At 48.0% G+C, this 25388-nt stretch overlaps 1 protein-coding gene across 1 annotated transcript; it reads right to left on the reverse strand.

The window, feature by feature from the left end:
- Window positions 1-145: 145 nt before the first annotated feature.
- LOC138915167 (neuroblastoma breakpoint family member 6-like) lies at window positions 146-20752 on the reverse strand. Its single transcript, XM_070219879.1, has 14 exons — window positions 20529-20752; window positions 19664-19715; window positions 18678-18844; window positions 17759-17817; window positions 14888-15054; window positions 13868-13946; window positions 13060-13274; window positions 11932-11980; window positions 11094-11308; window positions 9960-10011; window positions 9015-9190; window positions 6853-7089; window positions 4305-4519; window positions 146-1332 (listed from the first exon to the last, which is right to left on the reverse strand). The coding sequence occupies exons 2-13, from the start codon at window positions 19692-19694 to the stop codon at window positions 4314-4316; spliced, it is 1653 nt and encodes a 550-aa protein (XP_070075980.1). The 5' UTR covers window positions 19695-19715; window positions 20529-20752; the 3' UTR covers window positions 146-1332; window positions 4305-4313.
- Window positions 20753-25388: the final 4636 nt, after the last annotated feature.

Consider the following 25388-nt stretch of genomic DNA (forward strand, 5'->3'; position numbering starts at 1 on the left):
ATGTGATTCATGGGGGAAGCTTTAGCACATAAGTATGAAGAGGAGGAACAAGAAGATTTCTATTGACTTAAATCCATATCCAACAAAATCAATCCTGAGTATAATGGATTATGCTAATGCATGTAAAAAATTCACGAGTCCACAGTGACAGTCACAACAGAAACTTTAATGGTATGAAAGGGGGAGGGTAAGTTCTTTTCCACAGCACTGTGCCAGCAGCTACAAGTATAGAGGAATGACGAAATTAGAAAATGTCCAGTGTACTAACAGGAATACGATAAGTGACACACAGCAGGGCTCATTAATGATGGTAAAAATTTTAGAGAAAGATCTTTAGAGAAGAGGATATTCATACATTCTCAAAGTACCACTCACCAAATTGCTAATGATAGAAAGAAAAAAAAGGCCTCTTTACAATGAACCGATCTCGTGGGCCCTCCAGAACAAAGTGACCAATGCTAGTCACACAGTAACGGTGGTGGATAAACTGGACATCCTTGGTCTCCAGGGGGCTGCGCTAGGACGCTCACAGCAGAAACTAACTGTACAGTGTTCTTGGCAGAAGGGTGATTCTGAATTTCATCAGGAGGAAATGGTCAGACAACTTCAGAATGCAGACCACTGAGCCAGACGACTGACCTGTGCCCTGCAAACAAGGCCACATCACCACCACCACAGACAACCACAAAAGGGTGAGGAGATATTTTTGGTCCCAAAGGACTAAAAAAACACAATAACATAATCCTTTCAGTCCTTAGGAAGCGAAAATATCTCTTCTCCTCTTTGTGGTCGTCATTTTGCGGTGGCACTGACTGTTGGAAGAAAGGTCAGTTGTCTTGTTCAATGGTCTCCGTTCTGCAGCTGTCTGATAATGACCTCATGATGAAATTCAGCCTGCACATTCTCAGCAAGAACACTGCACGGTTACTGCTGTCTGCTCCTAGCACAGCCCTGCTGGTGGCAAAGAACGTCCGGATCGACACGCTGTCTTTGCCCACTTGCTCCTGATTCTGGTTTCGTAGGGGATGGGAATGGAGAGGAGTGAGGGGTAAGGTCTCTCAGAACCGTGTGTGCATCTAGGCATTGGGCTCCTTTGCGATGTCCCACAACTGGAGGCTGAGGGGCTGGGATTGCTCCCATCGAAGCAGGCTTTTGGAGTAAACATCGTGGAGAGTGGTTTGTGCTTGTGATGTGGATTCTCAGCAAAGGATCCCTCTGGTGTTCTGTTTGGGCTGGAGCTGGATTGGCTGTTTTAGATGTGTTGCATCAAGTGGAAAAGCGACTTTGCATAATGGGGTTTCTTCTTTTCTTGGTTTCGGAAGTCCTTGGTATCTGAGAGAGAGAGAAAAAAGAAGCCAGTGTGAGTCTTTGTCAGGTCCTGCTGCGAGCTGAGCCTGGAGGGCTGGCTACATGGTGACAGAGGCCAGGAGCAAGCTGAGCTCCTACTGGGAGGAGGAGCTGAAGGGGAAAGGGAGATCCAAAGTTAGAAGAAGAACCTCCCTAAACTTCCATCCAGTCTGCGGTGCAGCATCCAGGGAGCCCTGTCCTCGCCCACCAGGAGCTGGCGACGTCCGAGCTCAGAGCTGCTGCAGAGCCCTAGCCAGATCCCCACCACCCTGTCCTCAGCAGCCACTTCACTCCTGAATCCCATTCGTCTGGAGCAAAGGGATGGTTGTCTCACACCTCCCAGGGAGGGATGTGCTCAGCATCCATCACACATTCAGAAACAGACTGCTGTGGGAAGGAGGGGACCCTTGGCAGAGAGGCACACCCTCTTTCTCTCTCTGTCCCAGCACTCTGAGGAGGAAGGGCAGGCGATGGGAAGAGGTCCGGCATGGAAGAGCCTACAGGGACCTCAGAATATATCCAAATCCACTTCCACCTTCTGCAGATGAGGAGTGGGGATGCCAGGGGGCTCAGGCATAACTAAAGCCGCCTGAGCTGTTATTGACAACCCTGGGGCCAGAACTCAGACCTCTCCCTTTGTGTCCATTTCGGGTAAGGTGAGAGGAAAGGCTCCAGTACGGAGGTGTCGACAGGAAGTAGATACTGCTGGGTCACCTTGGCTGGACGAGAGTAAGGCTTTACAGAGAAATATTCTCCCGAGGGCCTGAGGAAGAACCCCACAAGGGGAAACGCACAATGGAATTAGCAAAAAAACAGCAAGGAGTATAACCGTGGATGCACTGGTTTTCCTTCAGTCCTCCTGTTGATTCCACACCAGGATACACCTTAGGGCATTGCTAGGAATATTCTCAACGTCTAGACCAGAAAGTCTCTGAAGGGGATGCAGAAGGCAACTGGTTTGACTAGGTTCTCTTCCACCCGCCCTTTGATTCCCCCAAAGCACTCCCTCGGGAAAGATTCCTTTTTAAGATTTACGCCGGTGTAAAGAATGGCATAAAGAAGCATAAACCTAACTCTTTTTCCTAACGTCCAATTTATTTACTATTATATTTTCTTTAGGGGAATGAACATAATGGTTCTCTTTGAGGATTTTACTTAATGACCAAAATTGATCAATAGTAAAATTTTCCAACTGTAGCGCCAAACCCATTGGACTTGATTTCAATTTGATGGACTGTGAGCTTCACATTTTACATGATAAATATGAAAGAAGGGACTGGCGTGGTGACATAGTGGTTAAGTTTGCACCCTCTGCTTGGGTGGCCCGGGGTTCCCGGGTTCAGATCCCAGGCATGGACAGACACCCCACTCATCAAGCCATTCTGTGGCAGACTCCCACATACAAAATAGAGGAAGATTGGCACAGATGTTAGCTCAGCTACAATCTTCTTCAAGGAAAAAGGAAGATCGGCAACAGATGTTAGCTCAGGGCCAATCTTCCTCACCAAAAAAAGAAAAGAAAGAAGAGAAAAAAATTAAAGAAGGTACTAAATTCTGTTATTTGTAATAGGGAGGTATTGTTATCTGTAAACTGGGTTTCTATGTAATGTTTATTTCTCATTTTATCTTGTATTCTAAAAAGTTGGAGAAAGTCTTTTCCAAGCAGAGTTCTTCTAAGTCTAATCCATTCATCTACCTCTTTTTCTTCTTGATTTTCTGGCATGTTATACAGATAGTACAGTTGAGAGAGGAATACAATTCCATCAAGGACTGATGGATACTCAGACATTTCAATGAAGCACTGACATGTTTGGCACATTTCTATGCTGAACCTGAGGTCATAGGAGACAAAGGGTTCTTCTTATCTCTAGCTGCATAAAAACTACTTGAGAGCTGTCTAAAAATACTGAAGCCCGAACTCCACCCCAGAGCATTTAAATGAGAATCTTGAGTTGTGAGGTCAAGGGATTCATCTAAACAAAAGTCCCCAGTTGCTTATTACATGGCAGTACTACTGCCAGCTCCGAGGAGGCCCTGAGGTGGGGACACTCGGTCCCTGGAAGCCCCATGCAGACCAGCCAAGGGCTGAGGAGAAACCCGACACCAGGCCAGTCCAGCACTCCCACCCAGGCTCTCAGTGAGGTTTTTTCTTTTTAAAGATTTGCCCTGAGCTAATATCTGTTGCTAATCTTTTTTGTTTTCTTCTTCTCCTCCTTAAAGCCCCACAGGACATAGTTGTATGTTCCAGTTGTGGGTCCTTCTAGTTCTGCGCTGTGGAACGCTGCCTCAGCATGGCCTGATGAGCAGTGCTAGGGCCGTGCCCAGGATCTGAACCGGGAAAATCCTGGGCTGCTGAAGCAGAGCGCGTGAACTCAACCACATGGCCATGACCCAGCCACTCGTTTAGTTTTTATAACCGGGGCTCTTTCTCCTCAGTTTCAACACTTCCTATTCACATGGAGAAGTCCAGGGTTAAGGGTTGTCCTAGGTCGGGTTCCCTAACACATACAGGAGGAATATCCATGTGCAAGTGATCCGTTTGGACAATGCTCCCAGAAGCAAGAGGCAGTGGAGTTGGGGAAGCAGGGAAGGGAAGGCAAAGAAGCCAAGAAAGTGTGTGATTTCAGACAAAGCGCAATGTGTTCAGTGGCTCAAAGATGCTTTGTGATGAGGAGGACCATGGGGCTGGGCTTCCCCTTGACTAAGAAGAAAGGTGAGAGGGAATATCAGGACAGCGGCAGTGGAAACACAGCAGAGGTCAGAGTGCACACAGGAGACGGAGATGGAAGGGCCTGGCACAGTGGCAGCCCCCACGGAGGACAGAGGTGAGACCAGATAGAGGTAGCACCCGATGTTGAACAGAACAAACAAGGGAGAGAAAAAAGAGCAGGAGACTGAGCTATGAGCTTAGAGAGCACTGAGGAATAAGTGCATCTGAGAGCCCCGGATGGGCTCACCTCTGGACCCTAAGCTTGAAGGCCAGGGAATCTGCATGCTAGTCTCCACTTGCTGAGCCGCAGTTTTCTTTTGAGAATCCTCTGTTGGATGACACTTGAGGCATCAATGTGGCCAATGACTTGACACCCCTGCTTGCTGGCATCCGAACACTCAAGAGCATCACCCTTCAGCGTGGGAGGGGTCTTCATCCTGAGGGATGCGTCCAAACGCAGCTCTGAAAAGAAAACCACAGCCAACAGGATCCACAGTTATTCACGACCCACAGTGACTTACTCCCCACCCGAGAGCGACATCGAATAAGGAAAGTGGCTCGAACAACAACGGCCATCTGAAAGTCCGTGGGGGTGAGGTGAAGCCAATGCAGACAGTGAGATTTTCTTTTTTGTCGATCTTTCTTACAGTGCTCAGTGGTGATGAGATGGTCAGGAGGCAAACACACTCCCATTTGCCAAAAGATATCAAGAAAAACAGAATTGATAAAGACAGTGTCTCAGTAGAGAAGACAAAGGGAATGAAATCACACGGACAGAGGTTGTCCTACTGGCAGGAAGGAGATTGTAGAGATCACGCAGAACCAGAGTGCACGGGAAAACATAGGAGAGAAAAAACTGGGGGAGGGTGAAAGCAGGGGAGTTTACAAAACTTGCATATATATATGTCATATATGTACCCTATACAAGGTACACACAAAATACACAGAATGTATGACATAATATATAAATACATCTATGCATATGTGTTTTTTTCTCTGATGGAACAGATGAATAAATAGTGATTTGGAGGCATTGAATATGACATTCTAATCACTATTCTGGTCAGTTGAAATTGGAAAACATTTAGAAGTGCAAGAAGAAGGAGAAAGCCTGTGGCGAGAAACAGATGACCCGTGGAACACCAGGAGGAGGACGGTGAGGATAACACAAAGAGCATTGACGGAATCTCCAGAGAAGGATCGCTTACGTTCCCCCAAATTCCTCTGTGGAAACCGGATCCCCAGTGTGATGGTGTTTCGAGGTGGGGCCTTTGGGCGGCACGTCCCTCATGAATGGGATTAGTGCCCTCATAAAGGAGACCCCACAGAGCTCCCTTATCCCTTCCAGCACGTGAGGATGGCGCGAGGAGACAGTCTCTGTGAACCAGGAAGGGGGCTCTCCCCAAACCTCGAAGGTGCCAGCGCCGTGATGTTGCACCTCTCAGCCTCCAGAACTCCAATAAATAAATTTCTGCGGTTTCTATGTCACCCAGTCAATGGAATTTTTGTGCCAGCAGCCTGAATGGACTAAGAAACTATCGTTGGCCAAAAAACCTGGCGTGGAGCCTGGTTTCCTCCTCAGGCCCCTGTGGAAAGTGAGCAGGAAAGAGAGCGACTAGGCCAGTGAGGCTGAGTCTTGGCTGGGATTGGGGAAGCCAAGGAGAAGGAAAAAGAAAGGCTAGAGGGTGAGAAGACAACTCAACAGCCCAAGATCTGACGGCACTTGTCAGGGCTCCGCCTCCCCTGACCCTCACTGAGACTTTCTGTAGGACCTGTCCACGAGCGACAGGGCGCTCCTTGTTGCCCCACCTCCGCTTGAGAACATGGGTCTCTCCTCCTTCCTCAGAGGACACCGTCACCTCAAGGATGAGCACCAGGCAGCTCCAGGGCCCAGGAGGAGATGCTGAGAGTGGTGGAGGGTGAGGAGGAGCAGACCCAGAGGAAACGGATGTCAGGGTCTGGAAGCTCAGTTGGAAGCAACCCCTCAGGATCCTGAGGAGAAAAACACTGAGGACATGGACTTAGAGATGAGTAGAGCTGGTGAATTAAATCGAGTCTCCTAAAAGAGACTGACTTGTGCACTTTAAGGATGAAGGTGGCCCTTTCCATGAAACAGAGGGAAAAAAGTGAAGAATAAGGAGGAGACTGAGCCGTGCACCAGTGTTTCCATGGGGACTGAGTGTGTCTACGGCAGTGTTACTGGGGGCACCTAACAGGAAAACTGGCCTGATGATGGATCCTGAAAGACGAGGGGAAAATGGGCAAACGTGCCTTTCTGACAGAGAAGGGAAGATGGGGTCCAGAGAGAGTGGAGACCATCAAGACTGCTCTGCATCAGACGGAACAAGGCACGCAGAATCATTTTGTAAGTGTTAAAGCACCAGAAAGATACGGGGGTAGATTTGACATACTCATAGTTGTTAGCAAGCAATTTTTATTGAATCAGACACTGTAGAAATGATGTCCTTAATACTCCCAAGAGTATTAACGCAGTGTGAGTAAGAGTATGGAATGCAGACCTAATTCTCAGGGGATTCAGATGAGGGAATTGGGATGTAAATACCTAAGAGATTAAACAACCTGGCCAAGGGAAACAGCGGGTAAGATGTAAACCCGGGACCTGGGGCAGAGCTGATCCTAAAGCCCAGGCTCTCACCACCTCGCTCTCTCAGAGCCTCACGGCTTTCAACCTGACCTGAAGCGAGCACGGGAGAGGCCCCATTGTCGCCTCCCCCCACTACCCTGTGACGCCCAACACGTGGACTAGAGCTTCCTATTCTTCTTTTCTTTCTTACCTTGGAAGAGTGAACCTCGGTTTGCGGAAACACTGTTGGCTGCACAGCTCCAGGTGGTGAAAGAAAGACCAAGCGTGGCTTTGCCATCCCCGCAATGGAACTGGTCCAGCTGCAGCCCCAGATAATTGCTCCCCCAGCTGCTTGGCTCCAGCTGTGCTTGTGAAGTTTGCATCTCTGTCCTTTGGAAACTCAAGTTTCCACTCAAAGGCCCTTGCTGACAAGCCTCCCAGGAAGGAGCTGAAACAAGAAGTGGTTTCAGTAGGACCAATCCGAGTTTCCCGTTGCTAAGCTCTCCCAGACCACTCATTTCAGAAGTCACTGCTTGTCAGTGGTCTCAGGAAACAAACTCAGACTTCATGTGTATGAAGGAGATGTCGCCATGACGTGTGTGCCTGGGGAGGCCGAGATGGCAGGTGCCCAGGCTGCAGTGGCCCTGAAGTGGACAATCACCCACTGATTGGGAGTCCAGAGGGCTTTGCATGGGCAGATGAGGTCATGCCTAGTACTCTGTTAGTAGTAACCTTAGTCCAGGAGCCTACAGAGAAGGTTCTAAAGAGGACTCAGGACATGGGGGAGAAAGAGTTGCTGGTGTCTGCCCAGAAGAATATCAGAGGAAGGGAAGAAGTATGGTCCCAAGGCTTCTGTTTCCAGTAAGAAGGGAGTTGGCAAACTGTAGACCAAGTTTGGAATCTTTGCAAAGTTCTGGAGCCTTTTGACCTTCGTTTTCTGTAAGTTTTGGCTGCCCTCCACCCACCCACACATATATATATTCTTTTGCCACTTGGTGGGCAAGGGGGGGGCAGGTAGTAGCGGCTGTAAGTAATGAGGTAGAGGTCTGAGACCCTTATAAGAAACTTAGGGGCCAGAGGTGCTACGGCATCAGGCTTGGTGTGGTTCTTCAGGGACGTAATATGCTGCACAGTCCTTATGTTACACACTCTTCCGGGGGTCTGGGCTTTAGTCCCTAATCCAACATGTTTCAATTTCTTCTGTGAAATGAAAATCTATTCTCAGAAAGAGGGCTACCCAGAGACCTGAAATAGCCTCAGACCAGTCCAGGTCAGGCTAAGGTGGATCATAACCCCCAGGGCCTTCTCCACACCACTGTGGGTTCCCCTTTCTCCTCCCCTCTGCACATCCTCATTGCCACCAATGTTTGTTTTAAATGTTTCGTAAAAATCTCATTTTGGATGGTGTTACCATGTAGATTTCTGACAACACACTCTATGAGACTCTCATCCTTGACACCTGGATCCATGAATCTCCTTCTGCTTCTCTGATCCTGTCCTCTCCACACAATGAAACGTCTGAATAATCCAATCACCCAGAAGTCCTGTTCTCATCATGGTCCAACTCTACACATGCAGACGCCTCCCCCTGCCTTTGTAGTCCTTCTGTCCTGTGGCCTCATGTTCTTCTTTGCTCATAAGTTAGACGAGGGTCCTATCAGGCACACTGGTTGTTGACATTTCCATGAGATTAGAACACTAAGACGTGCCTCATGCTTGAAGCTCTAACCCACACATGGAAGAAGTCACTGAGCCTACACAAAGGATGAAACTCATGGCCATTTATGGAGGAGGGGAAACCAGAGCCAGAGCTCTGGCTTCATTGAAACCAAGGGGCACAGGCAGGATGCGGCGTCTAGGATCTCGTTTTTAAATCTTCAGAGGGAGGTAGTCACCCCAGAGGAAGTAGAGCATCAGCTTTAACCCCCAAATCATGAGAACAGACCTCCAGAATAATTGAGTAAAACTGTTCCACGTGTGGATAGCCAGAGAGGAGTGGGAGACACTGCTCAGGAAATGCAATTAGCAGAAACACTGCAGGAGATGAGATGTGTCATCTTAAAGAAAGAGGTCTGACAAATACCTACTGTGCTCCTGCTGTAGTGCTGGCTGTGAGGTGGTCATGATCCCTTCTCTCTCCCACCTGGGGAAAAATGGCTTGCAGATGCCCCTGAGGGACAGGCTGAGAGGGACATAGCTAGGGACTAGGGTGACAGCACAGCTCCCAAGCCCTCCTGAAATCTGTACTTAAAACTCGGTCCAAGAGCCTGCAGAAAGTATCTCTCTACCTGGCCAGCCGTGGTGAGCTTAAAAAATATGGAGGCTAACTGGGAGACCACTTGGATTTATCTGCTTTCTAATGGGAGTACTCACTGGCTGCCTCCAGAGTCAATCTGACTTGAGGCTCATCACACGGAAAGGCAGTGCTTCTGAGGGGTTCCCCGGAGGCAGACAGATCATGAGGACTGGAAGGAGTCGAATTCTGTTCACCTGATGGATCTGGAAGGATTCCATTCACAATCTCCTTCTCCTGCAGCTCCCTCTCCAGACTGGTGAGAGAGGGAAGAGAAAAGAAGAGATCAAGAAGGATTAGACACCACAGTGTCCCAGCTGGTTCTGATTGAAGGGTAGGGTCCAAGGAACTGGGGCAAAGCCTGGCTGTCCTGGAACAGGAGAGAGGGAGAGAGAGAGGACGAGAGTGAGCAGAACGTGCTCAGTGCACTGGACTCACAGTGAGGGTGTCGGGGCTGCGCTCTCCCTGTAAGACAGTCGCATCACACTCGGAGACCTATACAATGGCTTCCAGTTTGTGAATACATTGTGTTGAATCTACATATGGCAGCCCAGCGAATGCAGGCCTCGGAGGCATCGTGGACTCCCAGAGATCTTGTGCCTTCTAGGCCATTTTCTGTCAATACTGTGACCTGTTATGTTTTTTTTTTTTTAATTTTGTCTAGATCCTTTCTGGCTATGCTATACCTATGAAGGACCTAAGGCCATCAGTTGGGAAAGCAGACATGCATCTCATCCTTGTTTTAGCCTTCCAAGAGAGAACAAGGGATTTCTTTCAGGGCAGGAAATCCCTGAGAGTTCTTAGTTCCCCTTGTCAGACCGAGGCCACGAGTACCACAAAGACAAGAGACAACCTCGTTCAAAGGGCTTTGCCATCGTTGCTGGAGTGAGCGGAATCAGCAGCAGGGGCGGTGCTGGTTCCCCCTTGCCTGTGAACCCTGGGGCTGTTTGGCCCTCAGGGTCTTTCTTTCAGGTGCTCTCCCCACATTGTACCCTTGCTTATTAGCCCTCCTCATTCATTGTTACCTGGGGCTCAGCGATTCTTGTTCTTCCTCCTCGTCATCGTCTTCCAGGTTTTCTGCAAACAAAATCCAGACAGAGATGAAATAGTGCCCCTTCACCCGCTACAGACACAAAGGCCTGCCTGGGCACGGACAGCAATGACCTGTGTATGAGGGCAGGACACACTGAGAGAGTTGTACTGACAGCCCCATGTGTGACTTTGAAGGAATGGCCTGGGATGGTGTCCTGACCCATCAGGCAGAATGTCCTTGATCTGCTGGATCCCCATCATGACGTGCTCTGAGTTTAACTGCGTAAAGATCAAATATCTTTTGTCTCCAGGTCATTGGGCAGTTGTCCAGTTTCCCTCTGGAATTCTCTAGTTCTCTCCTCCTCCTTCCACAAAGCTGGTTCCCTAGTCTCAGTGACTGTATGTCCACTCAGAACCCCCACATAGACCCTACTCCTTTCTCTAAAAGGAGGATAGAAAACCCCATGACTCACCCCTCCATACATCCCGGGACTTCACGGGGACCTGCATGTTGGCTTTTATATCATAAGAGGGGAAAATATTCTTGTGGAAAGTGTTCTGTTACAAATCAACGTATCTGCCCCAAGATTTTCAGATTATAACCAAATAAACCCCAAACAGTTAGGAGTATGATCCCTTTCTGAAGCACATTCATGAGCATTCCCTCCTTTAGTAGTTACAGCTACCAGGCAACACATCTTTTGACCCATTTTACAGATGAGGAGACGGAAATCCAGGAAGGAGAAATCAAGTACTCGCCTGTAGCTATAAAAGCCAGAGCTCAGGCAAGAGCCCGAGGAGCTCTGGCTCAGTCCAGGATTTTTCACTCTAACAAGCTGCCTCCTGTCACGTCCTCCTTTGTGTGCTGTGACACCAGGTGGAGGCTGCCTCCTGCCCCAAAGGGCACGGTCCCTCAGGGTGGAAGCAGGCCCTTGGAGCACTATGACGTCCCCCTGTGCATTTCTCCCCTCTGCTCCCACGCAGCCAGTCGTGGTCCTGTCATGGCTCCAAGTGCCATGTGGACACCAGGACAGCTGGCGAAAGCGTTATGAGGGGAGATGCCGAGGCTCTTGTCAGCCAGGGACCTTGGAGGGGCTCAGCGCAATCAGGGCTTCTGGCCGCCTTACCTGGGCTAAGCTTGCGGACAAGGTGCTCTGCCAGCCTGGATCCCTCAGCCAGTTGTTCTTGAAAGCCCTGTCCCCAGTCTCTGCCAATGTCACTGTGGGTGAGGAGGTCCCTGAGGTCCTGATGGAGGAGGACAGAGAGCTCTCTTCCTTCCCGTAACGTCTGGCGTATCCGGGTCAGCTTTCGTGCATGATCATGAATGAGGAAATGGTATTTCCTAGGCGGGAGAGAAGAGAAATCCTGAGTGGAAATGGGGTCATGAGAGATGATAAGCAGTTTGAGAGAGATTTTGGTGAGAATATCCCCAAAAGGCCTTCCAAGTAGAAATCTGCTCATTTTTGGTGGACCACATTTTTTCTTCTTTCCTTTTGCATTTTACACACAGTGACCCAGTGAAAACATGCTCCTGAGACACTGGAGACTGGAAGAGATCTTGGAACTTCTAGGCCTCCTTCTCTAAAGGTTGAGGCAAAATAGGAATGTTTATTTAGTCTGGTTACTTTCCTTGTCATGAAATACCTGCCAACACGCTCAGGCCCACATGCAGAGAGCAGGTATGGACCTGACTCTGGGTTTTGACCCTCCGGAGGAGAAGAAGGCATGTCTGAAGGGGCAGGACGTCTCTAGGCCTGGTTACCTCACTGGGAGTGAGACAGACTCCACATGCTGCAAAGAACAGGGACGATCCAGATGGGGGGAGTGGAGGAGACCAGCACAATCAGCCAGTTTTGTGCCTCCTTGCTTCAGGAAAGCAGCTGCTTTTGACCTCTGCGTTTGTTCTTTCCAGAACCCTCTCTGCATTTGATTGCACATTACCCTCCTCTGATCCTTCACTGTTACCTGGGGGTCAGTGATCCCAGTTGTTCTTCAGCCTCCTCTTCGTGGTTTTCTGCAAAGAAATTGAGAAAGGTCCATTTAGACATGAGCTAGTTGCACTTCACCCGTTACAAATGCAGGTGCCTCTCTGGGCCTGGAGACACGAATTACCTCTACATGAGTTCAGAAAGGTGTCGTGTTTTGTCTGTAAAGAAATGGGCTGCCGTGGTATTCTGATGGATCAGGCAAAGTGGCCCTGATCTGATGGGTCCCAGATGGCATGCTCTCGTGGAACTGGGCAAGGAGTTAAAAATTGATTTGGTTACCCAGATCAAGAGATGCTCCTCCAGCTTTCCTAGGGGCTCCTCCCACTCTCTCCTCCCTCCTGCCACAAGGCTGGTTCCCAAGCTCAGTGACTCCGTATCTCATCATGCCTTTCACAGAGAACCTCCTCCTTTCTCTCAGGAGACGAAAAACAATTCTGTCCCATGAGTCTCACATGACTTGCTCCTTCATGGGGACTTCCACGTCTGCTTCTACCGTTCACCAGGAAAATTCTCTCCTCGTTAAGTGCTAAGTATTCTAGTGTAAACCCACATCCCACTACCAGATTCTACCATACCCAGCACTGAAATCAACCCCAGTGAGTGACCCTAGCATTGTGAAAGTACGCTCATAGGACTTCCCTATTGGAATGCTACAGCTACCATGCAACACATGTGTTAATCACGTTAGAGATGAAGACACTGAAATCCAGGAAGGATACATCCGTCCCGCACCCACTGTTAGAAAAGACAGAACTCAGGCTGGAGCCTGGGAACGTCCACGCTTAGCTCAGGGCCCTTTTCAGCCTTACTAGCTGCCTCCTATCATGTCTGCCTTTCTGTGCTCTAACACTGGGTGGAGGCTGCCCCCTGTCCCAAGGGCCATGGCAAATGAGGGAGGAAGCAGGCACTCGGAACACTGTCACCTCCACCTTGTACATTTCTCCTCTCTGTCCTTCCACCCAGCCGCTCCTGGTCCTGTCATGACCCCAAGTGTGATGTGGAAACCAGGACAGATGGCAAAAACATTAGGAGGGGAGAAGTGGAGTCTCTTGTGAGCCGGGGACCTTGGAGGGCTCAGCACAATCAGGGCCTGTGGCCGCCTTACCTGGGCCGAGCTTGCTGACAAGGGCCTGGGACAGCCTGCATCCCTCAGCCAATTGCTCTTGGAAGGCCTGCCCCCGGAGGTTGTTAAGGTCACTGCGGCCCAGGAGCTCCTTGAGGTTCTGATTAAGCAGGACGGATAGCTCTCTTCCTTCCCGTGTCTTTAGGCGTAACTGGGTCAGCTCTCGTGCCTGAAGTCGAATTAGAAATTCGAACTCCCTATGTTGGGTTAGAAAGGAAAACGTATAATTGGAATTGAGTCAAAGGTTCTTAGGACCTCCACAGAGGTTTCTATGAGAACATCCCCCATTTGCCTTCAAAACAGTTTTTGGACATGTTTGGCAAATGCCTAAATAGTTTTGAAAGCTCCATCAGCGGCCAGGCAATACCAGCTCCTGAGGCATTGCAGACTCCAGCGTTCTTGTACCTTCTAGGCCACCTTCTCTCAGTGTCTAACATAATACCATTTTGGGGGGTCTAGTTACCTTCCCTGCTGTGAAATACCTGCCAACGACCTAAGATGAACTCTGCAGAAAGCGGATGTGAATCTCACCCTGCCTTTAACCCACCATCCATGAGAGGACACGTGATGTCCGGGAGTACAGGAAATCCATGAGAGTGGTTGGTTCACCTTGGTTCAGACTAACTCTACAAGTACCAGAAGGAGACTGCACAGCCCCATTCAGAGGGCTATGTCGTTGTTGGTTGAGGGAATGACAGGACTGCAATCTGCAGGTTTGGGTGACCATCGCATCACAGATGTGGTCACCTTTGTGCTCCTTGATCTTTCTAGGACCCTTTCCATACTTTACCTGTCCTTTACCCTCCCCTGGTCATTCATTTTGGACAGTGGTTCTCTCTCTTCCACATACTCCTCGTCTTCATGACTTTCTGCAGACAAATTCAGAAACGTCTAGTCAGATATCGGCCCGGCCCTGGTAGATCATCACCCCCATGTCCTCTGCCCTGAGTCGAGCAAACAGTTAAATACGTCTATTTTCACCAAAGATCACAGGGAACATGTCAGCAGCCTTCAAGAGGTGTTGCCGAAAGAGTCAGCTTGGCCCGAGCAGACACCCTGGTCTTTGGTGAGATAGGTGGGATTGTACACCAAGATGAGACTGATGGATGGAATCCATACACCCCACGGAGTAAAGCTTGTTTGGCGCTTTCGAGAGGCCAGGATCCTGGGTGATTCATAGAGGTGGGGCCACCAGGGCCCATGCCTTGATTTCAGCGAAAACTCCAGACATGGAAAGACAGAGGTATCTTTGTCTCGTTTCTCAGCAGACTGTTTAGCAAGGACAAGATATCTCAGAGGTGAGAGAGACCAGAGTCCAGAGCTGAGGAACCATGGTAACAACATCTCCAAAGAAATAGGCAAGACTACCACCCTACTTGGACAGGCATTAATGCTCAGTTCAGGAACTCAATTAGGAAGAAACTTACAGGAGAGATCAGAGGGCCTATCTTTCTAGAAGGAGCTCATGGAGACTCCTGTTGTGCAGGAGCATCAGTGGTGGCTGGAAGCGTGTTATGATCTCTTGAATCTCCCCACTCTGGTTTACCTGGTGTTCCTCAGCCTGTGCTTGGCATTGGGTCCCAGGGTGACAGAGATTTGATCTGGGACCTGGAAGGGTGTACAGCTACTTGACCCACCCGATGTGTGTGCTTACAACTGAATCTTAGATTCTGATTGAAACCAAGATGGGTCTCCAAGGCCTGCCATCAAAGAGACATTTCTGTACCTGGACAGAGGTGTGAGCACAAAGAACATGGAGGCTACCTGGGAGACCATTCGGAGCTTGTCCTCTTTCCAATAGAGTACTCACGGGCTCCATCCAGACGAGAGCAGATTTCATGCTCATCAGATGGGAGGGTGGGACTGTCGGGAGGGTGGCAGGAGTCAGACAAGTCATGGTGACTGGAAAGAGCCAAATACTTTTCATCCAAAGAATCCTGACACGCGTCATCCATTTCCTCCTCCTCCTGCAGCTCCCTGCCGAGCCCAGAGGCACAAAGATAACAGAATATTAAACGAGGAAAGACCGGACACCGCAACTTCCCCACTGGTTCTGATTGGAAGACTAAGGGAGAGGTCACAGAAGGTAAAGAGGGCATCCCTTGAAAGAGGAAGAAGATAACAGTCCTCCTCTGACTGCAACTAAGTGAGGCTGCCGTGGTGGGGGGAGGGAGGGCAGCAGGTGCTCACTGCCCCGTCCAGATAACGAGTTAATGAGGAAGGAGACTCAGCTCTCCTCTATGGCGCAGTCATGACACAGAGCACACAACGAGAACCACAGGAGTTCCTACAACTCCAAAGCATAACTTCTGTGCCACTTTTCTTACAGAGGCGCGGTGAGTAAAGGCTCCCGGGGCATTGTGGGCTCCCAGACATCTCGTGCCTTCTAGGCCTGTTTCTCTCAATACTGTAAGACCATAGACACATTTTTGTCGAGCTGTATGTCGTGCTATGAAATCCTCACCGTTGAACAGGCCAAATGTGCAGACAGAAGTTATGCAACTTATCTTAGTTTTCCCCAAACAAGAGAGGACACGTGGTCTCCCTGAGTGCAGGAAATCTCTAAGATTGGTTAGTTTGCCTTGTGTCAAGCTGATTCTAGGTCCCTAAACTTGAGAAATTAATACCACGTGGAAACTAACAGGACAAGTCCCAAGAAAACAGACAGCATTCTTAAGAGGGGTGATTCGTGGTAGTGTGATGGGATGAAATAGGTCTCCTGGTACTTTCTAATTCTCCCTGGATTTGAGGTCTTCAGATGTCACCATTGCTTTCACAACCAGGATTACCAGTTACCTGGGGGCTGTTGGCTCATCTCTTTCCTCATCCTTCTGATCTTTTTGAGTTTCTGCAAATAAATTTGGACAGGGCCAGTCATCATAAAAAGTTGCTTCTTGACACATTACCAACCCAGGGGCCTGTTTGAACACAGGGACATAAGTCTTCTCAGCGTGAGAACAGGATAGTGTCAGAATATTCCAGGAGGCCTCGGGTTGTGTCTTCTGAAAAGGGACCAGGCTTCCTTTCCTGAGTCATAGGGCAGACTGTCTCTGAATTGGCAGATCAATACAACAAAGTTCTCCTCCCTGAACCTGGGCAAAGGGTTCAACATATTCTTCCCGAGGTCATGAGGAGCTCATCTAGTTGCTTTCTGGAAAGGCTGTGGCAAGATTCAGCTCTTATTCCATCAGATATGCTGGCTGCTGTTGGTTTGGAGGAAGTTCTACACCGAGACTAGACTGATGGATGGAATTTAATCACTCCTAAAGAGGAAAGAATCTAGGGTGCCACCTAGAGAACAGGATTCTTGCTATTCAAAGTGGTGGAGGGTGCCAGGGTTCACACCACGCCCCGGGTGGTAAATTTCCAGACACATTCAAGAGGTGTTTATCTTTTGACGCTTAGATGGCTCCCTACTGGGGATAAACCAACTTAGAGGAGACAGAGACTGCTGTTTGCAGTGGAGCGGGCATGGCAACGGGGATGACAGAGATTTGGCCTGGGACTCGCAAGAGTGTTGATCTATCTGACCCACCCGATGTGTGTGCTTACAACTGAGTCCTAGATTCTGACTGAAACCAAGATGGGTCTCCAAGGCCTGCCATCAAAGAGACATTTCTGTACCTGGACAGAGGTGTGAGCACAAAGAACATGGGGGCTACCTGGGAGACCATTCGGGGCTTGTCCTCCTTCCAATAGAGTACTCACGGGCTCCAACCAGACGAGAGCAGATTTCATGCTCATCAGATGGGAGGGTGGGACTGTCGGGAGGGTGGCAGGAGTCAGACAAGTCATGGTAAAGAGCCAAATACTTTTCATCCAAAGAATCCTGACACGCGTCATCCATTTCCTCCTCCTCCTGCAGCTCCCTGCCGAGCCCAGAGGCACAAAGATAACAGAATATTAAACGAGGAAAGACCGGACACCGCAACTTCCCCACTGGTTCTGATTGGAAGACTAAGGGAGAGGTCACAGAAGGTAAAGAGGGCATCCCTTGAAAGAGGAAGAAGATAACAGTCCTCCTCTGACTGCAACTAAGTGAGGCTGCCGTGGTGGGGGGAGGGAGGGCAGCAGGTGCTCACTGCCCCGTCCAGATAACGAGTTAATGAGGAAGGAGACTCAGCTCTCCTCTATGGCGCAGTCATGACACAGAGCACACAACGAGAACCACAGGAGTTCCTACAACTCCAAAGCATAACTTCTGTGCCACTTTTCTTACAGAGGCGCGGTGAGTAAAGGCTCCCGGGGCATTGTGGGCTCCCAGACATCTCGTGCCTTCTAGGCCTGTTTCTCTCAATACTGTAAGACCATAGACACATTTTTGTCGAGCTGTATGTCGTGCTATGAAATCCTCACCGTTGAACAGGCCAAATGTGCAGACAGAAGTTATGCAACTTATCTTAGTTTTCCCCAAACAAGAGAGGACACGTGGTCTCCCTGAGTGCAGGAAATCTCTAAGATTGGTTAGTTTGCCTTGTGTCAAGCTGATTCTAGGTCCCTAAACTTGAGAAATTAATACCACGTGGAAACTAACAGGACAAGTCCCAAGAAAACAGACAGCATTCTTAAGAGGGGTGATTCGTGGTAGTGTGATGGGATGAAATAGGTCTCCTGGTACTTTCTAATTCTCCCTGGATTTGAGGTCTTCAGATGTCACCATTGCTTTCACAACCAGGATTACCAGTTACCTGGGGGCTGTTGGCTCATCTCTTTCCTCATCCTTCTGATCTTTTTGAGTTTCTGCAAATAAATTTGGACAGGGCCAGTCATCATAAAAAGTTGCTTCTTGACACATTACCAACCCAGGGGCCTGTTTGAACACAGGGACATAAGTCTTCTCAGCGTGAGAACAGGATAGTGTCAGAATATTCCAGGAGGCCTCGGGTTGTGTCTTCTGAAAAGGGACCAGGCTTCCTTTCCTGAGTCATAGGGCAGACTGTCTCTGAATTGGCAGATCAATACAACAAAGTTCTCCTCCCTGAACCTGGGCAAAGGGTTCAACATATTCTTCCCGAGGTCATGAGGAGCTCATCTAGTTGCTTTCTGGAAAGGCTGTGGCAAGATTCAGCTCTTATTCCATCAGATATGCTGGCTGCTGTTGGTTTGGAGGAAGTTCTACACCGAGACTAGACTGATGGATGGAATTTAATCACTCCTAAAGAGGAAAGAATCTAGGGTGCCACCTAGAGAACAGGATTCTTGCTATTCAAAGTGGTGGAGGGTGCCAGGGTTCACACCACGCCCCGGGTGGTAAATTTCCAGACACATTCAAGAGGTGTTTATCTTTTGACGCTTAGATGGCTCCCTACTGGGGATAAACCAACTTAGAGGAGACAGAGACTGCTGTTTGCAGTGGAGCGGGCATGGCAACGGGGATGACAGAGATTTGGCCTGGGACTCGCAAGAGTGTTGATCTATCTGACCCACCCGATGTGTGTGCTTACAACTGAGTCCTAGATTCTGACTGAAACCAAGATGGGTCTCCAAGGCCTGCCATCAAAGAGACATTTCTGTACCTGGACAGAGGTGTGAGCACAAAGAACATGGGGGCTACCTGGGAGACCATTCGGGGCTTGTCCTCCTTCCAATAGAGTACTCACGGGCTCCAACCAGACGAGAGCAGATTTCATGCTCATCAGATGGGAGGGTGGGACTGTCGGGAGGGTGGCAGGAGTCAGACAAGTCATGGTGACTGGAAAGAGCCAAATACTTTTCATCCAAAGAATCCTGACACGCGTCATCCATTTCCTCCTCCTCCTGCAGCTCCCTGCCGAGCCCAGAGGCACAAAGATAACAGAATATTAAACGAGGAAAGACCGGACACCGCAACTTCCCCACTGGTTCTGATTGGAAGACTAAGGGAGAGGTCACAGAAGGTAAAGAGGGCATCCCTTGAAAGAGGAAGAAGATAACAGTCCTCCTCTGACTGCAACTAAGTGAGGCTGCCGTGGTGGGGGGAGGGAGGGCAGCAGGTGCTCACTGCCCCGTCCAGATAACGAGTTAATGAGGAAGGAGACTCAGCTCTCCTCTATGGCGCAGTCATGACACAGAGCACACAACGAGAACCACAGGAGTTCCTACAACTCCAAAGCATAACTTCTGTGCCACTTTTCTTACAGAGGCGCGGTGAGTAAAGGCTCCCGGGGCATTGTGGGCTCCCAGACATCTCGTGCCTTCTAGGCCTGTTTCTCTCAATACTGTAAGACCATAGACACATTTTTGTCGAGCTGTATGTCGTGCTATGAAATCCTCACCGTTGAACAGGCCAAATGTGCAGACAGAAGTTATGCAACTTATCTTAGTTTTCCCCAAACAAGAGAGGACACGTGGTCTCCCTGAGTGCAGGAAATCTCTAAGATTGGTTAGTTTGCCTTGTGTCAAGCTGATTCTAGGTCCCTAAACTTGAGAAATTAATACCACGTGGAAACTAACAGGACAAGTCCCAAGAAAACAGACAGCATTCTTAAGAGGGGTGATTCGTGGTAGTGTGATGGGATGAAATAGGTCTCCTGGTACTTTCTAATTCTCCCTGGATTTGAGGTCTTCAGATGTCACCATTGCTTTCACAACCAGGATTACCAGTTACCTGGGGGCTGTTGGCTCATCTCTTTCCTCATCCTTCTGATCTTTTTGAGTTTCTGCAAATAAATTTGGACAGGGCCAGTCATCATAAAAAGTTGCTTCTTGACACATTACCAACCCAGGGGCCTGTTTGAACACAGGGACATAAGTCTTCTCAGCGTGAGAACAGGATAGTGTCAGAATATTCCAGGAGGCCTCGGGTTGTGTCTTCTGAAAAGGGACCAGGCTTCCTTTCCTGAGTCATAGGGCAGACTGTCTCTGAATTGGCAGATCAATACAACAAAGTTCTCCTCCCTGAACCTGGGCAAAGGGTTCAACATATTCTTCCCGAGGTCATGAGGAGCTCATCTAGTTGCTTTCTGGAAAGGCTGTGGCAAGATTCAGCTCTTATTCCATCAGATATGCTGGCTGCTGTTGGTTTGGAGGAAGTTCTACACCGAGACTAGACTGATGGATGGAATTTAATCACTCCTAAAGAGGAAAGAATCTAGGGTGCCACCTAGAGAACAGGATTCTTGCTATTCAAAGTGGTGGAGGGTGCCAGGGTTCACACCACGCCCCGGGTGGTAAATTTCCAGACACATTCAAGAGGTGTTTATCTTTTGACGCTTAGATGGCTCCCTACTGGGGATAAACCAACTTAGAGGAGACAGAGACTGCTGTTTGCAGTGGAGCGGGCATGGCAACGGGGATGACAGAGCTTTGGCCTGGGACTCGCAAGAGTGTTGAACTACCTCACCCACCTGATGTGTGTGGTTAAACTGAGTCCTAGATTCTGATTCAAACCAAGTTAAGTCTCCAGGGCCAGACTGAAGAGATGACATATCTTGAGCTGGACAGGAACGTGGGGAACATGAATTGGACACTACCTGGGAGACCTGTTGGAGCTTTCTTCTCCTGTTGATGGGAGTAGTCAGTTGCTGCAACCAGAGCAGAGACGTCTTCGTGCTCCTCAGACAAGAAAACCTTGGTGCTGGGAGGCCCGTGGGAACCAGACGGGTACTGGTGACTGGAAGAAGTCACAGGGCCTTCATCCACTGATCCCTTCAGGGCTTCATTCACACTCTCTTTTTCCTGGAGCTCTGTGCTCAGGCTAGGGGAAAAAGGATATGATGAAACCAAGAAGGATCGGATGCCAGAGTCCCACGTGGTCCTGATTGGTGGTAGAGAGAGTGGTCACAGAAAGTGAGGGACAGTCCCCTCAAAGAGAAAGAAAACAATCCTCCTATGATGAGGGCATGGTCTGGCTGCCCCTGAGGGCAGGAGCGAGGGGAGTGGGCGCTCAGTGAACTGGCCAGATAGCACACAATGAGGAAGGAGAATCAACTCTACCTGGATGGTACAGCAATGGCACTCAGCAGACACAGAGAACCAGAACAGTGGCTCAACCGCGTGTAGAAATGGTGTTGAATTTTACATACTGCCACCCAAGGAGTACACGTTCCTGACATGTTGTAGATGCCCAGAGACCTTGTGCCTTCTAGACTTCTTTCTATCAATATTGTGACGGGACATGATTGTTTTGGTCTAATTACATTTCTTGCTATGAAATGCATGCCAACAAGCTAAAGTCCACCATGCAGAAAGCAGATATCCATCTCATCTTAGGTTTAGCCACAGAGGAGAGAGCAGATGGATTCTGTGACTACAACAAATTCCCTGAGACGGGTTAATTTCCCTTACGAAAGTATAACAAGTATCACAAAAGCAAATGACAACCTTTGTAGAAGGCTATTTCCTGATCGCTTGAGTGAATGGAATAATTTAACCAGCAGTTCCTGTCACTTTTGCCTTAGAAATCTGTGGCTAGTGTTGGCCTCTCGGTCTTTATTTGGGAACCATCCTCTTATTTTACCCATCCTCTTCCAGGCCCTGATCATTCCTTGTTACCTGGGGTCCATTGATGCTTTTTCTTCTTTGTTCTCCTGCTCTGCGTGATTTTCTGCAGAAAAATTCAGAAATTCCAAATTCAGAAATGTCCAGCAGGCACTAAGGAGTTCCATGCCACCCATTGTAAACACAATGGCCTGTCTGGTCATGAAGACATAAATCCCCAACTGCAATTTCAGGATACACTGAGAGAATCGTACTGAAAGGTCTCTTCTTTGTATTAAATGAATGCCCTTTCTTGTTCTTATGATCCGTCAGACACAGTTTCCCTGATGGCATGCTCTACGTGAACCTGGAAAAAATGTTAGACGTGTCTTTTGTTCCCAAGATCACCATGTACTTGTCCAGATTCCCTCTGGACTTCTACAACTGTATCATTTGTCTTGACGTAAAGCTGGCTGTCAGGCACAGTGGGAACTTTCTCTAAGGAGACCATAAACAAGCCTCTCAGTCTCCCCTCAAGATGTCTAAAGAGACTTCCAGTTTCTGGTCCCACATGTAAGGATCTTGGAAGTCATCACTCCTGTCCTCACAACAAAGTAGCTGAACAAACTGGAAATCGACCACTCTTCTTCGATCCGTCAGAGAATGAAGGTCAGAGAGCAAACCACTGCCCCCCAAACTGGACATACAAACAGGCTAGGCAAACAAAGAGAATTACAACCTATTGAAGCAGAAACCTAGGCAGGAGCCAGGACCAGAGGAGGAAAACTTAGCAGGTAATTGACTAATTGCTGGAGACTCAGTGTGGAGAAGTTTGAGTTAAAAGCATCAGGGGGCCCAGTCGTGGGAGAAACCCAAGAGTTCTGGAGAGTTTTTTGTCCAGGAGCCCTATCAGTTTCTCACAGTGAAGACTAGAGAAAAATCTCCTTACACCTCTGGCAGAGTGAGATGAAAGTAGCTATTGGGAGATAGATCCGGAGCATTTTGTTTTTCTTGACAAAGCCTGCTCTCAAAGAAACTATTTGACCAGAGCCTAACCAACTGGGATATTACCACAACCCAACTGACCTTGGGGAAAGGAAATGCCCAACTCCAGCCCCTCTAGCCTTCCTTTTCCATCGAGGGCACCTGGAAGGTGAACCCTGAGAAGCTCTTGTGAAGGCCACAGCCCAGGGACCCAGGCTGACTCAAAGACTGAGCCCTGATCTTAGGACTACAGAATGTTTCCACACACACACACACACACACACACACATCTTACCAGCACATCCATAGGGATCCTAGATGATAACAGGGGAATATAACGGAAAGGATACAACTGAAAGAACTGCACGTTCTCAGGCCTCATTTAAGCAGAAATCACCAGGGACACTCAAAAGAGCTGAGAACACAAAACCAAGAATTCCAGAGGAGACTTAAGCCTCTGACATCTACAGCTCCAATAAACAGGAAACCCAGCCTAACCCCTAGCCAGATAAAGACAAAACTTCACACTAAGGCCTACTTACCTCAAATCCTTTACCCAGTATATCATGTTTGGCTTTTAACAAAACATTAAAAGATACACTATCAGACCAAAAAAACACAGTTTGAGGAAAGAAACTAAGCATTAGAACCAGGCTCCAATATGGCAGACATGGTGGAATTACTAGAGCAGGAATTTAAAACGACAGTGATTAACATGCTAACGGCTCCAAAGGGAAAGGTGGACAGCATGCAGGAACATAAGGGGAAGGTAAGTAGAAAGATGGGAACTCTAAGAAAGAATCCAAAGGAGATGGTAGAAATGAAAAACACTGGGACAGAAATGGAGAGTGCCTTAGAGGTTCAACAGTACACTGGACACGTCTGAGCAAAGAACCTGCGAGCTTGGTGAAATATCGAGAGAAATTTCTAAAACTGAAATGCAAAGAGGAAAAAGAATGAAAAGGAAGAGATGATCCAAGAACTGTGGAACAATCACAAGAGGTGTAAATATGTGTGACGTGACTATCAGAAGGAGCACGGAAGAAGCATTTGAAGCAATAATGACTGAGAATTTCCTAAAAATCTTTTCAGTTTTTGCCACCCAAAGGTTTTTTGTTTTTTTTTAATATTGGCACCTGAGCTAACAACTGTTCCCAATCTTCTTTTTTTCTTCTGCCTTTTCTCCCCAAATCCCCCCAGTACATAGTTGTACATTCTCCTCTGGGTTCTTTTAGTTGTGGCATATGGGATGCCGCCTCATTATGGTTTAATGAGAAGTGCCATGTACGCATCCAGGATCTGAATCAGTGAAACTCTGCACTGCCGAGTGGAGCGTGTGAACTTAACCACTTGGCCGTGGGGCCAGCATCCCCTAAAATTAATTATAGACATTGAACCACAGATCCAGGAAGCTCAGAGAATAGCAACCAGGGAAATACCAAAATGTATACACCTAGGAAAGAATATCATATTCAAAATGCAGAAAATCAAAGACAAAAGAAAAGTCTAAATGAAGCCAGAGGGAAAAGTACCTTACCCAGAGAAGAGTAAGGATAAGAGGTATATCAGACTTCTCTGAAACCATGCAAGCAAGAAGAGAAGGGAGTATAAGCAAGACACCCCACCCACCTCGAATTCTGTATCCAGTAAATAATCCTTCATCAGCAAGAGAAAAAGGCAACATTCCTAGACAAAGAAGAATTGAAGGAATTTGTCACCAGTAGGCCTGCCTTGCAAGAAATGTTCAAAGAACTTCCTCAGAACAAAGGAAAATGATATAAGTCAGAAAGTGGGATCTACACAAAGAAAGGAAGAGCATTTTGAAGCAATGAATTCAAATACAATAATTTATTTGTCTTTTTCTTGATTGATCTAACTGATAACACTTCAAGACCATAGTAGCAATAATGGATTTGGATAAGCAGCTTATGGATAAGTGAAACGAATGACAGTAATGCTCTAACGGATGGGTGGAATGAATTGGGAATACTGTGTTATTAGGCACTTGTGCTAGCCATGAAACAGTACACTGTTCTTTGAAAGAGCACTTGGATGATTTTTAAATGTACATTGCAAACTCCAGGCCAACCACTGAAACAGAAGAAAGAAAAAATAAGAGTACAGTTGACATGCCAAGAGAGGAGGAAAAAACGGAATCACGTAAAATTCTTTTTCACAGCCAGAGAAGACGGAAAAAGAGTGGAAGACAAAAAAAAGAAACCAGGAAAAGAACAATGAATATAAAACAGTAACTAATATGGTAGACGTTAATCCAAGTCTATCAACAAAAACCTTCCAAGTCAGTGGTCTAAATGCACCAATTAAAAGATAGACTGTCAGAGCAGATGAAAAAATAAGACTTAATTAGATGTTGTGTATAAGAAATCCACTTTAAATAAAAAGGCACAGATAGAATAAGAGAAACAGGATGGAGAAAGATAGACCACGCTATCACTGATGAAAACAAAGCTGCAGTAGCTCAAACAATTTCAGACAAAGCAGACTTCAGACCAATGAAAATGATCAGGGATAAAGAGGGGTGTCACGTAACAAAACGGGGTCCATTCTCCGAAGACATAACAGTTTTTAAGCTGCACCTAGGAGAAGAGCACGAAAATGACTGAGGCAAAAACTGAGACCTGCAAGGAGAAGTAGATGAATCCGGTATTACAGTTGGAGATTTCAACACCCCTCTGTCAGAAACAGAGAGATCCAGCAGGCAGAAAATCAGGAAGGATAGAGTTGAAATAAACAGCACCATCAATCAACTTGATAGAATCGACACTTCTACAATTCTTCATCAAACGAGGGAAGAACACAGATTCTTCTCAAGCTCACATGGAACATTCTCTAGGGCAGGCACTATGCTGAGAAGGAATGAGAAGACAGAAGATACAGATTACTCATATGAGAAATGAAAGAGGGACTGG

Source organism: Equus caballus, chromosome 8 (genome assembly GCF_041296265.1).
Source record: "Equus caballus isolate H_3958 breed thoroughbred chromosome 8, TB-T2T, whole genome shotgun sequence".
Lineage (NCBI taxonomy): Eukaryota > Metazoa > Chordata > Mammalia > Perissodactyla > Equidae > Equus > Equus caballus.